The sequence below is a fragment of the Sparus aurata genome, chromosome 21 (genome assembly GCF_900880675.1).
Source record: "Sparus aurata chromosome 21, fSpaAur1.1, whole genome shotgun sequence".
NCBI lineage: Eukaryota > Metazoa > Chordata > Actinopteri > Spariformes > Sparidae > Sparus > Sparus aurata.
The window spans coordinates 1,389,050-1,404,597 of NC_044207.1; the positions used below are offsets into that span (position 1 = coordinate 1,389,050).

Here is a 15,548-nt window from a genome sequence, read left to right on the forward strand (position 1 = left end):
GTCTGAGCTCAGCATTGTGTCATGTCGTCATTTCTCCTCAGCCAGAGCGCCCATCACAGAATAATTATCACTAATGATATTCCCAGCCTTGAACAAAGCCTTGAGAGCAAACATTCATTTAGCGACACAACACAGTAATCTATATGTGTAAGCCCCCTTCGCCCAAAAATATACACACCGGTGGATGGCTGTATGTAAAAATCAGCGCTCATGTGACTCACAAAAGAAAAACCAGTAACAGCTAATGTGTGATAATGAATTATTCTGAGAGCAAAGACAAATGAGAGGGAGACATGAAGAGGAAAATGGAGTGAGAGAATCATTCAAGAGACGAGTGAAATATGAGGGTGAAAAGAGAGAGGCCGTGTTGGAGAAGCTCTCTCATACTAATCTGACAGAGGAGATCTTTTATAGAGACTGACAGCCTTTTCTGCTTGGCTAGCCACACCAGTCTCTCGCTCTCTTGCTCTTTTGCTCTTCATCTCTCTCCAACCTTCTCCTTCCAACCGTCTTTTGATTTCTCGCTATTCTAATCTCATCCACAATTTCTCTTTCATTTCTCTCTCTCTCTCTGACTCTAACTCTTTTTCACAGTGCACCGTTGAGTTATGTGTTGCACAACTCATGACTCAGTGAAGACAGAGTTATGGGTTGACTTATGTGATGAATAGGTTCGCTAGGTAATTAAAAGCCACTGTGGTAGGCCATGATTTGAGTTGACAGTTCCTCCACTTCAAAATAAAATGATGGAAACAGAGATGTGCAATATGAAGTGTGGAAAATGATCAAACACTTTCCAACACAAAAACTAAAAAACTCCCTTTCCAGTGTCAATTCACAAGGATCTCATTCTTATCTTAACAACTAACTATATATAGTGTATTATATAGTTAATTATAATAATATACATATAAGTGACAGTTCAGCCATTTATTTTTGTGGTTTAGTTTTTTCCAGAAGTAGTGAGCACAGTTATCCTGACTTTTAGTCCCCTTATCCCTAAATCCTTCTATTCCCATATGTAATTAAATAGCATTTTATGTATGCAACATGGCAACTAGATTCATTTTGACATCTAAAATTGATGGCATTTCTCTTTAATTATGGTAAAAGGGATTTACAACAGAGACTCGTTCGACTTGAGCCTCTAATTTAGGGAATGTACTCGACATTTCACTGTACTCACAACCAGGATTTGCAACTTATGTATAGTGCAACACAGCTTGCACATAATGTGTACATCCTGTAGTGAATTTAAACTGTTATCTTCAGGGTTACAAGATCATAGACTACAACATCCCGAGAATGCTTTTGATGTATTAGATCTCACAGAACTGTTTTTACTGTCAAGTTCTCCTCTAAGCCATGGCCACCTCAGATTCCAATCAGTCCCAAACAAGTCTGAATCTCTTCCATAGATATTGAACTCAATTACTGAAATCTTGATGCTATAATTTAAGTATCACTGAATTTGTAGCACCTGAATAGTTTGGAGATACAACGATTACTCGAATACATGTAGACTACTGAATTAACTGCCAACTATTTTGATAATCACTTTATCGTTTGTATCATTTTTCAATCACAAGATGGTCTGTAGTATATTTTATTTTTCATTTTCAACAGTCATTATCAAGATGTGCAATTTCTACACATCATCTTCAGTAGAGATGCACCGATCGATCGGCAACCGATCGCAATCGGCCGATAATGCTCCTATCGGTTTTGATCGGAGTTCTCAAAATAGATCACATCCGGCCGATCAGATGACGTTTAAGTATAAAGACAGTGCATTAACTGCATGCAGGGAGGAGGGAATTTCATGGCCGCCGTTGCCCCGCGCCACAGTGGCCTCTGTGCCCCTGGCCCGGTCAGCATAGCGAGCTTGCCCTGAATTACAGCCACCTGAGTGCACAGTAGTCACTCACAGTAACTTCAGTGAGTCCACGGTTCGCGCAGGTGGAGTCTCATCATCACGATGATCTCACGTGAATGCCTCTCAAACAGCAGCAGCGTCTCAAAACAGAAGAACGAAACTTACAGCACAGCGAGCGAGCGCAGCGTAACGATGATACGCAACTGACTTATGTGGTAGGATTTAGTCCGGTAAAGTTGGAAATATATTCACAGATTCGAACTTCCCGGATCATTAACTCATAAGTGAAACCTTGTTAAAACACAAACGACGGCTCTTTCCTACCGTAGTAAGGAAGACAACGAGCTACAACCGTATTTTAATCAAAACGAGCGTCTGGACATTAGCTCTGGTCTGTATGATCAGCCGTCTGTGAGACGAGGGCGCAGGGACCGTCTACAAAGTGCAACACCGAAAAGAGAAACTACAAAAAATTCAATAACTTCACTTTTATTCAGAGTGTAGTGTCACCAAAATCACTCCACACATCAGTGGTCTCCTGCTGGTTATTCTACAATTTTTTGTTTGGAAAAAATGTGCTTTGCCATAATTTTGGGGAATTTCTATTGGGAGAAATATTCAATAACACTAATATTCAGTGTGGTGTCACAAAACCCACCTCACCCTAACCCTACTTAACAAAAACTACTTTCTAATGTAACTTTAACTTGATTTTGGTATTAAAAAATGTTTTAATACACAATCCATGTCTTATTATAAATTAGGATGTTATGGTATCAGTCTGAAAGGTAAATCAACACATTTTACTCAGTGGCCTTTGTGCCCTGTCATGTGGCCTTGGTGCCCCTAAAAAAAAACTGAAGGCCACATGGACTTGCCCCTAAAATAACAAAATTCCCACCCTGACTGCATGCATTCCCACTAGTAAGCTACAGTTACTCTATGTAAGCTGAGTCCAAGTTGTCTCTAAGAGAGTCTCTAGAGTGTGAAATATTGTACATTGCCTCAGCCTGCAATAAAACGGTGGTCAATTCATGATACTTTCTCATCTCCTAATTTTTATACTTAATAATACAATGTCAATGTTGTGTAAAAAGAATCATTAATTAAATATATGAAAGTTACACAAGACAACAATATAGAAAAATGTATGTATTTGACGCTGTGATCGGCAATATCGGGATCGGCGGATACTGCTTTTGGTGATCGGTGATCGGTGATCGGCCCCAAAAATCCTGATCGGTGCATCTCTAATCTTCAGTCCAGATTTTATTAAGAGTTTATAAATCCAGAGAGTATCCAAGTAAGTCCAAATCCAATTAAGTATCCAATATTCAAATCTAGATTCAAATTCCTCAAAATGAATAGGCTCAATTCAAATCCTAAAATCAGACTTTAAAATTCACATATCTATGGCCACAGCTCCGTGAACTATTGTCTGGTCACTAAAGGCACATGTATGATTACCTATCACAACACTTCTGCATCATATATCACTGAAGGTCAGGTGTAGATTGTTTCTTGCATGCATTCATGCTCACTAGCTCACCAAGCTCTCTGCTCTGCAATTGTGAGTCTAATAATTTAGTTAATTCTAGAGCTATCCAACAAGTCAGCTATTCTAAAAAAAGAAACTCTCAGTTGTTTCAACATTTTCTCTGACTAAATGCCTTTGTGAATCTTGTTATGTGAATATTTAATATCAATGGCGTGCATACTTCACTGTGCATATCGGGTCTTGACAAACCAGCAGTCAGTTTCATGTCTTACTCTTAGGCAGTGTCCTGTTGGAGCTCAGAGCTCTGCATAAATTACAACTATTGTCTGTTGTTGTCTATCTGTTCTCTCTCCCTCTTTCCCTCCCTCGTCTACTCTCTATCATTTCTTCAAGTTCTGCATAAATTACCTCTCTCTCTCTCTCTCTCTCTCTCTCTCTCTCTCTCTCTGCACTTCCATTCATGTCAGTACAATAGCCTGTACTTGATGCACTGGAAGCTTCTAGAAAGAATAATGTAGTCAGGATTAAGTTCTTCAGAACTCCATGTTAACAACCAATTCATATACCATGATAAAGCAAATATGTCTGTAGGACATGAATGTGTGACCATCAACATCAGTTTTTGTCATTAGAATGATTAGTAAATGCCTTTAGACAGGGGAAGATAACTAACTTTTGAAGATATCTAAATAGCTATTCAATTACATAGAATACAGTTGTCTGAATGTAGTTCTTGTGTGATGAACTGGTGCCTGTGGACATATTTATGCGCATTATTTATGTAAATCTGTAATTTGTAATTATGATTGTTTGTAGTTGGTAAATTCAAGTGTTATGGACACACTGATTGACTGTAGATTGACTACAGTGACTCTCAGGCCAGGAGGTATTATTACAAGAAGGGATGGCACGTCCTGGCTGCTAAGCAGTAGTCTCTGCAATCCAATACTTGTGCCATTTTTCTATTACCTCTATTGGCCTGCCTCTAATTGGTTTGAACTGGCGTGGCAGCCCAGAGCAGCCGGGTATTTGCTTTTCCATCAAAACTGGGCTACCTGCTTGAAGGTATAGTACCCCATAGTACTATCAAAGAATCTCCGATAATTCAGATACAAACACGGTTCATTTTAATTTCTTCAAAATAAAAGCCCCCATTATTCAGTCATTTATCACTCTGAAGCTGACGGATTCCCTGGCATGTCCAAATCACATGACTGATATAAGATGACGTAGCAGCAAGACGCAGCCTCGCTGAGTCTCCGTTTTGTGTTGCAAATGCAGACTTAAAACTAAATACCAGTTTTTGAAATTGTGTTGATATGCCAAGTAAAACCAGACTTCTGATAAATAATTTACGCCATGCTTTTTTCCTGAATATTGTCGTCGAAACAGTGAAAACTGGCTATCCTAAGGTAAGTGGAAAAATGCACCACATCAACCAATCAAAAAATTATATGGCAATGCAGGGCATTTGGTTGCTGAGGAAGTCAGTCTGCAGTGATGTGGCGAAAGAGAGACAGCGTAAAGTAAAGACAGAAATGATTTACTGTTATTTCAATCTGTCGATGACGACAAACAATCACTAGCAGGTCCAGCCTGCTAGTAGCAGAACAACATCACAGCTTCGTCTTTTAGCAAACTCATCAAATTGTTTAATCTACAGTGTAATGTTCTGCTATGTAACCTTGGGTCACTTCACTTAAACCACCCACCCAAACACCACTGTGGACCAAGCACACCCTCTCAGCACTCTCAGATTGCAGTGGTTCCCCCCAGCAGAACAGTTCACTGTGACACACCACAAAAACTGATGAGAAACCACTTGAGGAACAGAATTAACAGCCCAGGCTACCAAATATCCCAGATCCCAATCCATTTGATATTTTGGTCTTTGGATTTTCCACGGAAACGCGCTCACAGATTTTGGACCAGGCTATAGACGCTTCACAAGGGGGAATGTTGAATTTTTGTAGCTAGAGGCATGACAAGGGCCCATTCATTGTACATTTTATACCCCAAATAACCTCCTGGCATTGCCCTTTGCCACTGAAAACTGAAACTGAAACACTAATGATACCCATTTCAAGATTTTTCATTTCTATATCCTGATCCGAGTCCTGGAACTCTCCAATATTCAGTCAAATATGTATATTTACCTAAATGTTGATATTTTTTTTTTAGTAATTGTCAAGACTGTAAATCTGTTGTGTTCTTGTCTGGTTTTGTCTTGTGGGTTCTTGTATTTGATTTCCATGTCTTTGTATTTTGTCTTGTGTCTTGTTTTTCCATGCCCTCATGTGTCCTTCAAGTTCTCCTGTGTATTTTCCTATGTTCCCTCTGACTCCCTCTGTCTATTGTTTTGTTCCCCTCATGTCCTCGTGTGCTCCTCCCCTTCGTTACTTCACCTGTTGGTCCACCTCACCTGTTCCTCGTCTTGTCATCAGTGTCTGTGTACTTAGTCTGTGTGTTTCCCTTCACTCCCTGTCTGGTCATTGTTCTTGTCAGCATCCGTCCGTCCATGCTCCATGCTCCATGCTCCATGCTCCAGTTCCTGTGCCTCTGTCTGTTCCTTGTTCCCCCACGGTATGTGTTTTTGGAGTTTTGCATTTTGCATCTTTGATTTGAACTTTGCCTTTTTCTTTGTACTTTGTCTTGCTTTAATTTGCTACTTTGCCTCGCTTTCATTTGCTACTTTGCCTGCTTCTGTTTTTGTGTTCAGCTTTTAAATAAAGCTCGCCTTTTGTTCCCCACGCCCTGCCTCTTGTCCGTAACTGCATTTGGGTCCACCTTCCCCTTTCCTGAGTCTTCCCTTTGACCCCCCACCTGACAGAATGACCAGACCAAAGATAGACCCAGCAGTTAACGGCCATGAAATAATTACCACAGACTACACCTCAGCCCCAGTACAGCTACCAGCCCATGCCTCAGCTCAATTCCCAGCTCCTATGTTGGCTGCCCAGCCGATGCCAGCTGGGCCATTCCCTCTGACGGCATGGCTGACAGCGGTGCCAGCTGGCCCTCAGTCGGCGGCCCGGTCGACACCTGCCAGTGGCCCTCAGTCGGCGGCCCGGTCGACACCTGCCAGTGGCCCTCAGTCGGCGGCCCGGTTGACACCTGCCAGTGGCCCTCAGTCGGCGGCCCGGTTGACACCTGCCAGTGGCCCTCAGTCGGCGGCCCGGTCGACACCTGCCAGTGGCCCTCAGTCGGCGGCCCGGTCGACACCTGCCAGTGGCCCTCAGTCGGCGGCCCGGTCGACACCTGCCAGTGGCCCTCAGTAGGCGGCCCGGTCGACACCTGCCAGTGGCCCTCAGTCGGCGGCCCGGTTGACACCTGCCAGTGGCCCTCAGTCGGCGGCCTGGTCGGCGCCTGTTCCTGCCAGCGACCTTCAGTCGGCGGACCCGATGGCGCCTGTTCCCGCCAGTGGCCTTCAGTCGGCGGACCCGATGGCGCCTGTTCCCGCCAGTGGCCTTCAGTCGGCGGACCCGATGGTGCCTGTTCCCGCCAGTGGCCTTCAGTCGGCGGACCCGGTGGCGCCTGTTCCCGCCAGTGGCCTTCAGTCGGCGGACCCGGTGGCGCCTGTTCCCGCCAGTGGCCTTCAGTCGGCGGGCCCGACGGCGCCCGTCCCTGCACCTCGGTCGGAGGACCGGCCGAGGCCCACGCCAAGCCCTATCCCTGCACCTCGGTCGGAGGACCGGCCGAGGCCCACGCCAAGCCCTGTCCCTGCACCTCGGTCGGAGGCCCGGCCGAGGCCCACGCCAAGCCCTGTCCCCGCACCTCGGTCGGAGGCCCGGCCGAGGCCCACGCCAAGCCCTGTCCCCGCACCTCGGTCGGAGGCCCGGCCGAGGCCCATGCCAAGTCCTGTCCCAGCTCCTCGGTCGGAGGACCGTCCGAGGCCCATGTCAAGTCCTGTTCCAGCACCTCGGTCGGAGGACCGGCCGAGGCCCGTCCCTGCTCCTCGGTCGGAGGACCGGCCGAGGCCCATGTCAAGTCCTGTCCCTGCTCCTCGGTCGGAGGACCGGCCGAGGCCCATGCCATGTCCCGTCCCTGCTCCTCGGTCGGAGGACCGGCCGAGGCCCATGCCATGTCCCGTCCCTGCTCCTCGGTCGGAGGACCGGCCGAGGCCCATGCCAAGTCCTGCCCCAGCGCCTCGGTCGGAGGACCGGCCGAGGCCTGTCCCTGCTCCTCGGTCGGCGGACCGGCCGAGTCCCAAGCCAAGTTCAGACCCTGCACCTCGGTCGGAGGCCCGGCCGAGGCCCGTTCCTGCACCTCGGTCGGAGGACCGGCCGAGGCCTGTCCCTGCTCCTCGGTCAGAGGCCCGGCCGAGTCCCATGCCAAGTCCAAACCCTGCACCTCGGTTGGAGGCCCGGCCGAGGCCCGTTCCTGCACCTCGGTTGGAGGCCCGGCCGAGGCCCGTTCCTGCACCTCGGTCGGAGGCCCGGCCGAGTCCCACGCCAAGTCCTGCGCCTGCACCTTGGTCGGAGGCCCGGCCGAGTCCCACGCCAAGTCCAGCGCCTGCACCTCGGTCGGAGGCCCGGCCGAGTCCCACGCCAAGTCCAGCGCCTGCACCTCGGTCGGAGGCCCGGCCGAGTCCCACGCCAAGTCCAGCGCCTGCTCCTCGGTCGGAGGCCCGGCCGAGTCCCACGCCAAGTCCAGCGCCTGCTCCTCGGTCGGAGGCCCGGCCGAGTCCCACGCCAAGTCCAGCGCCTGCTCCTCGGTCGGAGGCCCGGCCGAGTCCCACGCCAAGTCCAGCGCCTGCTCCTCGGTCGGAGGCCCGGCCGAGTCCCACGCCAAGTCCTGTGTCTGCTCCTCGATCGGAGAACCGGCCGAGGCCAGTACCAAGTCCCGTGCCAAGTCCAGTGCCAGCTCCTTGGTCGGAGGCCAGGCCGAGGTCATCTGCCGCCAGCGACCCTCTATTGGCTCACAGGCCACCAGCTCCCTGCGAACCTCTGTTGGTGGTCCGGCCAAGGCCCAGGAGGGTTTCCCAGTCAGCGATCCGGCCTCAAGAGGGCTTCAGCCTTCGCCTCCGCCGCCGGCCTCCAGTGGGTCCCAGCCCACGTCTTCGCCGCCGGCCTCCAGTGGGTCCCAGCCCACGTCTTCGCCGCCGGCCTCCAGTGGGTGCCAGCCCACACCTTCGCCTTCGCCGCCGGCCTCCAGTGGGTGCCAGCCCACGCCTTCGTCTTCGCCGCCGGCCTCCAGTGGGTCCCAGCCCACGTCTTCGCCACCGGCCTCCAGTGGGTCCCAGCCCACACCTTCGCCTTCGCCGCCGGCCTCCAGTGGGTCTCAGCCCACGCCTTCGCCTTCGCCGCTGGCCTCCAGTGGGTCTCAGCCCACGCCTTCGCCTTCGTCGCCGGCCGCCAGTGGGTCCCAGCCCACGCCTTCGTCACCGGCCTCCAGGATGCCTTCGTCTTCGCCTTCGTCGCCGGCCTCCAGAACGCCTTCGTCTTCGCCTTCGTCGCCGGCCTCCAGAATGCCTTCGTCTTCGTCGCCGGCCTCTAGTGGGTCCCAGTCCACGTCCCCGGCCTCTAGTGGGTCCCAGTCCACGTCCCCGGCCTCTAGTGGGTCCCAGTCCACGTCCCCGGCCTCTAGGGGGCCCCAGCCCACGTCCCCGGCCTCCAGTGGGTTCCAGTCCTTGCCCCCACCTTCCTGTTTTGGACCTTGGCCCTCCTCCTGACCCCCCTCCACCCTCCCAGCTTCACATGAACTTAAGTATTGAGGGACATCTGGGAGCTGTCCCTTGAGGGGGGGGGTACTGTCAAGACTGTAAATCTGTTGTGTTCTTGTCTGGTTTTGTCTTGTGGGTTCTTGTATTTGATTTCCATGTCTTTGTATTTTGTCTTGTGTCTTGTTTTTCCATGCCCTCATGTGTCCTTTAAGTTCTCCTGTGTATTTTCCTATGTTCCCTCTGGCTCCCTCTGTCTATTGTTTTGTTCCCCTCATGTCCTCGTGTGCTCCTCCCCTTCGTTACTTCACCTGTTGGTCCACCTCACCTGTTCCTCGTCTTGTCATCAGTGTCTGTGTACTTAGTCTGTGTGTTTCCCTTCACTCCCTGTCTGGTCATTGTTCTTGTCAGCGTCCGTCCGTCCATGCTCCATGCTCCATGCTCCAGTTCCTGTGCCTCTGTCTGTTCCTTGTTCCCCCACGGTATGTGTTTTTGGAGTTTTGCATTTTGCATCTTTGATTTGAACTTTGCCTTTTTCTTTGTACTTTGTCTTGCTTTAATTTGCTACTTTGCCTCGCTTTCATTTGCTACTTTGCCTGCTTCTGTTTTTGTGTTCAGCTTTTAAATAAAGCTCGCCTTTTGTTCCCCACGCCCTGCCTCTTGTCCGTAACTGCATTTGGGTCCACCTTCCCCTCTTCCTGAGTCTTCCCTTTAACCCCCCACCTGACAGTAATTAACTTTTTTATTAATTTTTCTTTCAGTATATAAAACAACATACATGCACCAACTTGGCACAAAACACATAACATCGGGAGGATCTGAGTGTTAAATAAGACAGCAGAATAAACAAATACAATACGCAACACATGTACCCAAACCCTTACTTATCTCGACGGCTCAGTCAGTTTACACATAGTACTCGTGTATAGACACATATTCACATACAGTATATACACACCATACCCACTCCTACTTGTACAGCATGTGTCTTTGTATCTTTTTTGCATAGGCACATCTATCTATAAATACAAGGAATCTCTGTCTGTCTGTGTCTGTGTGTGTGTGTGTGTGTGTGTGTGTGTGTGTGTGTGTCTGTTGGTCAAATATCTCTGCGGATAAGGATCACACTGACCCGAGACTTTCAACATGGCTGCTGCGTGGTTCAGTAGTGTGCATCTAAGCATTTGTTTGGACTGCAATAATACCGTGAATAAATGATTTCATAAATGCTTTACAAATTCCGTCGAGCATTGTCCACCAGAGCAACCACAGTCATGTGCGCACCAGAGCCAATGACTGCACACCGTGGCCACGTGCGCACCAGAGCCAATCACTGCAGAGCTCAAGCCCACGACATACCTGAAGAAACAAGCGGATTTATATCTGCAGTGGCGCGAGCTGGACCGGGATTTTGCCGGCGGTTCGGTCCGTTCTGTTCTGTTCTGTGCATCTAAACTGACTGTTGTGGATTAATGAGATTAAACAAGTCCGGACCGAGTCTGTTCGGGTCTGAGGAGATCCGGAGACGGGCGGACAACAAAGTGGAATCGGAATATGTGGAAGTTCATGTGTAGCTGGCCGCTAGCTAGCTGCTAGCCGCTACCCGCCATCTACACGGCCCACCTCCCGAGGCGACGGACCGGACGCATCGGCATGTCCAAAACCGGACCTAGGGTAAATAATGTCCGCCACGCTTTTGAACATTGCCGTCACGTTTGCTTTGTGTCTGGTGCAGGAAGAAACGGTAAAAACGGGCTTTTGTCACGAAAGTGTCCAAGCAGCAAGTTTGGTTGTTGAGGAACAGGAAGTTGTGGGAGGGACCTAGGTGGATGATTGACAGGCAACGACGGTCTGTGTGTAGACAGCGATATTGAGAGTTGAGAGATTTGTGACATTTAGCGTGTTTGGAGTGTATAGTTAGTGTGTTATGTAGTGTTTGGTGTAGTGTGTTTAGTATGTAGTGGAGTCGGTTTTTTGTTTAATGAGTCAGAATAATGAGGAGAAGCTGAATGTGGAGCAGGCAGTCCAGCTATTTATTCAGCTGGAAGGAGCTCAGGCAGACCTGAGCATTGCCTGCATTTAAATGTAAATAGTTACATATAACTTTGTACATTTTTTAAATGTATGCACAAATTTAGCAAACAACAATTTATATTTGCATTATAAGTAAAAAAAAAAAAATGGTTTGTTAAACATATTTGTGTTTTTCACAGTAAAAAAATTAACTTTTTCTACTCAGATTTTATGTTTTTTTGTGATTTTAGGTCCATTGTGTTAATACAGTATGTCAAAATGAAAGAAGAACTGTACAGTCACACGTGCTGAAAATAATGACACCAAGTAAATAGCTTTTAAGGTGAAATATAATGGCAAAATCAAAAATAGTCAAAAACAGCCAATTATACCCTGGAATATCGGATTTCACAACAAACCTAAATATCCCTGACGTCCCACCTTCAAACACAGCCTCATTTGGCCATCCATGAAAAAGCTGCTTAACCTCCCACTTTTTTTATAGGAATACACTTTTCTTACGGGCACTGCACTAGTACATCTAAACTGAAATACCTAAATGTTGATTTTAAATGTAAATTGAAATAAAAACTGTAGCTTTCAAAACCCTGCAGTTGCTAAGCGCAAATTTTTTATCCAGTGTTTCCCCTAGGTTTTTTTGTTGGCGGGGTGGTATCTGCGGGAGGGGGGGAGAACATTCCTGAATTAAAATATAAAATAAAATATTTATGTATATATATATATATATATATATATATATATATATATATATATTATAATCTATTTAAAAATTTTGCCATCAATACAAGGCCAGCTGACTTGCTATCTTGCAAGGATCATACAAGCTGGCTTACATAACATAATAACAGCTGTTTAAAGTTTTGTTCCGATTAATTCGGCGCTACCCAAGCCAACCGTAGTAAGTAACGCACTTCTGGTCATTTTCACAAAAATAAAACACCGGTTGTCCTTAAATTATAAAGAAAACCATAAGGATAGAATTTGCGCTTTTATTTTATAAACAGGAAGCGAACCTCTCCTCGCTATGGCTAACTTGAAACCGCCGTAACTCTGTTTTAAATTCCGCTATAGCGCCGGTAACATCAGGTTTTTAAGCTTTTTCGTGTGAGAAAGTAGCCGTTTAGTTCCCCGTTTTGCCGCCAGTTTATCCCAATAATGCTTGTTTGCACATTTGCTCCGACGTGGTGGGAGAAGTCCAGACCAGCCGCACCTGTAGCGGAGCGGCGGAGCAGCCCAGCCCGGGTCTGCTGAGGTGATCTGCGGTCAAAACTTCACCGTCATACCGGTAGAAGAACACAAGCCTAGATTTTCACATTTTCAAGGGGGGCGGGGGCCCGCTAACAGAATGGTAGGGGAAACACTGTTATCTGTTATCAACGCGACAGTCTGTTATAGTCTGTTAAAGTCTGTTACTGATTAACAAGATTTCTGAAATTGAAAGAGTAAATTTTTTACTTAAGTACAGTTCTTGAGTACTAACAGCAGCTTCATTCTGGCCTATTGTCAAGTTAGGGGCCAACTTCAAATACATTTCACTTTCATTGCCTATTGATAATGCACATCAGCTTGTTTACATCTGTAGGTCCTAACTACTGCTACTTTTCTTCCCTATAGGCAGGTGGTACAAATGAAACGAGATCTTCAATTGGCTGATGATAAAATCATCTGAAAGACAGGAGTGGTGCCTGACGAATGTTGTGTTTATGTGCATAAGTGTGCGTGCATTCACCCAAGGCAGACGGTGTGTATCAGCCACATGCGTGTCCCGCCTCCAGTGCTGTGAGTTGGGTGGCGTCACCTTGTTTAGAGGGTGAGGGGGCTGTGGCACACGAAACTGTGGGAAGAATAGAAAGACAAACAACGGATCAAGAGGGTGCAGAGGCCAATAAAATGAAAAGGTCCTAAAGAGGAGTTAAGAGAGAGACTCCACAGAAGTCACACCTAGTCACAAATACAGTCTCTAACACGTAGGTTTTATTTTTATGATTTGGTCATACTCATAACTTTATTTGAATTGAGTTAACAGAAAAAAGAGATAGAAATAAAACAAGTGTCAGAGGGCTGTTAAAAAGAAACAGAGGCTGTAAATAAATTTCTAATTCATCCTCTGAACAGATTTTCCCCGATATGAAAAGCTCTCTGAATGTCTTAATATAGATGTATGTATGTATGTATGTATGTATGTCTGTATGTCTTAATATGGATGTATGTATGTCTCTCTGTCTGTATGTATATATATACATATGTGTATATATATATACACATACATATATGTATACACATATACATACATTAGGCCTGCACGATATGAGGAAAATCTGCGATGTGCAAAAACACTGTTTAATATTGCAATGACAATATAACTTGCGATAAATAAACAAATATTGAAGTTTGCATATTATTAATTATACAGTTATTGATGGCTAATAATATATATATACACACACACACACACACACACACACACAGACGTTAAAGCAGTGGGTATTTGTTTTTAGCCCCTCGATCCCAAAGAATTTGGAAAGTCTAGAAGAGCCACACAATTAAGTAATTTCATCAACATTCAAGTTAGCCCGGTGCTAAACTGGAAGTAAGCCGGCTCGGCGGAAGTCTCAAGTGTGCGCTTACAGGGTGAAACAGCCACCTGCTGTATCAGAATGTTGAAATGCTCAATTTGGATTAATATTGTCAGCTCTATGTATCATTTCAAATTTTATAGATACTGCTATAGCAGCTAATATACTAAAACTGGGGCAGTAATTCATCAGTCTGATAAATACTGTGCATCCCTAGTACAGTACAGATATTTTTTCATCCAGCCTATCTCGCAAGTAGTTGCTTTGTGTTGATCTCACTGTTTGAGCTTTAAAACTATCATCACACTGCTGCTCCATTAACAATTCAAAGAAAGACAAGGTAGGGGTCAGACTGGACTGTAACTGGTCACATTCATCACAACAACCCCCGACTCTGCAATGGTACCTCAATAATAAAGCCATAAATTCTTATTCCACACACCACTCCCCATCTTCTTATGGCACAACACTATGAATAAAACATCAAATCATAGACTCCTATAGCACACAATATTCTCTATAGTGTGCTCTATGAATAATGTATCGCTAGTGGAGTCTCTTATTAATATGGGCTTTGCTTTGTTGTGAGGTAATTCTGTTGGAACAAACACAGATCTTCCTCTCTAGAGGCTTCACTTGGCCTCTGGAGACTACACAGTGAATCCTGTTATACCAACAGCCACTTAAAAACAGCGCTTCACAATACAATGCAGTTCCTAGGGCTGTTGCTTAGTAATCTAAAATCAGCCTATCTGCAATATGTCAGGTACTCAGGTGATATAACAGGAAAACTGCACATATACCATCAGCTTCGCACGAAACCTAGATCTGATTTTACGCAATGCACACAATGTTGTTAAGTGGAAATATACACCTATTTATCCTTTTTTGACATACTAATTTCCTCAGTTTTCCCGAGATAACAGTATAATTTTCTCGAGATCTCATGATAATGAAACTTTGTTTTTTCCGAGATAATGATATAATCAATTCGAGATACATTTTCAATCAAGGCCTGACACAGGCTGACATAGCATTATGCCTGGCTATTATAGATAATATTCACATTAATGTGCGTAATCCAAGAAGACGGTTAGCAAGGCTTCAGCTATATCGGTGGCGCAATCTAAGTGGGCCTGATGTCGTTGTAGCATCCCCGCTAAATGATGGTCAGACTCTCTAACTGATGGTCCAAAGTGTTTATTACAGGAACCTTGTACACTCGAACACACCTTCGGACACACCGTAAGAGCTTGTACCCTTTATCAGCCAGGTGCACAGTAAATCATTTCATCATGTTCAGCAAAAATCATGCAGGCACACTTTAAACACGCACACACACGATTCACAGGAACACAGATGTTCTCGGTTCACAGCAAGACGCTTTCAAAATGAAAGTCCCGCATTTAGTGTCTAATATAATTAATGAAATAATAACCTGGCTTCAAAGAATATCAGTTAAGTAAATGAAAACAAGATGTTCTTACAATTATCACATTAAAAGGTCATTTACAGTTGTTACACTAACTGACTGACTCATTCACACACACACACACACACACACACACGTATATATCGTTATCTCGGGAAAAGAAAGTTTCGTTATCTCGAGATCTCGACAAAAATTATCCTGTTATCTCAGGAAAACAAATTAAATTAACTCGTTATCACGAGAAAACAGTTTTGTTATCTCGAGAAAATTATCTTGTTATCTCGGGAAAACGGAGGAAATAAACTCGTTATCACGGGAAAATGGAGGAAGTAAAATGTATGAATGCATGGCCATGCAGGTTGGCAAATAATTTTCTGTAGATCAACTTACTGATTAGTTTACCAGTAATTTCAGCTCTATAATTGCTGCATTCAACTACTTAACATGTAATGGTTGATACGTAATTCCCCAAA

At 45.8% G+C, this 15,548-nt stretch overlaps 1 protein-coding gene across 5 annotated transcripts in view; it reads right to left on the reverse strand.

Moving 5' to 3' along the window:
* Positions 1 to 15,548, reverse strand: part of tox (thymocyte selection-associated high mobility group box) — a 163,139-nt gene that overhangs the window by 73,390 nt on the left and 74,201 nt on the right. For all 5 annotated transcript variants that reach the window (XM_030403188.1, XM_030403187.1, XM_030403189.1 and 2 more), the window contains one exon: positions 12,797 to 12,901. In XM_030403188.1, coding sequence (XP_030259048.1) covers positions 12,797 to 12,901 — 105 coding nt within the window. The remainder of the gene's footprint in view (positions 1 to 12,796; positions 12,902 to 15,548) is intronic.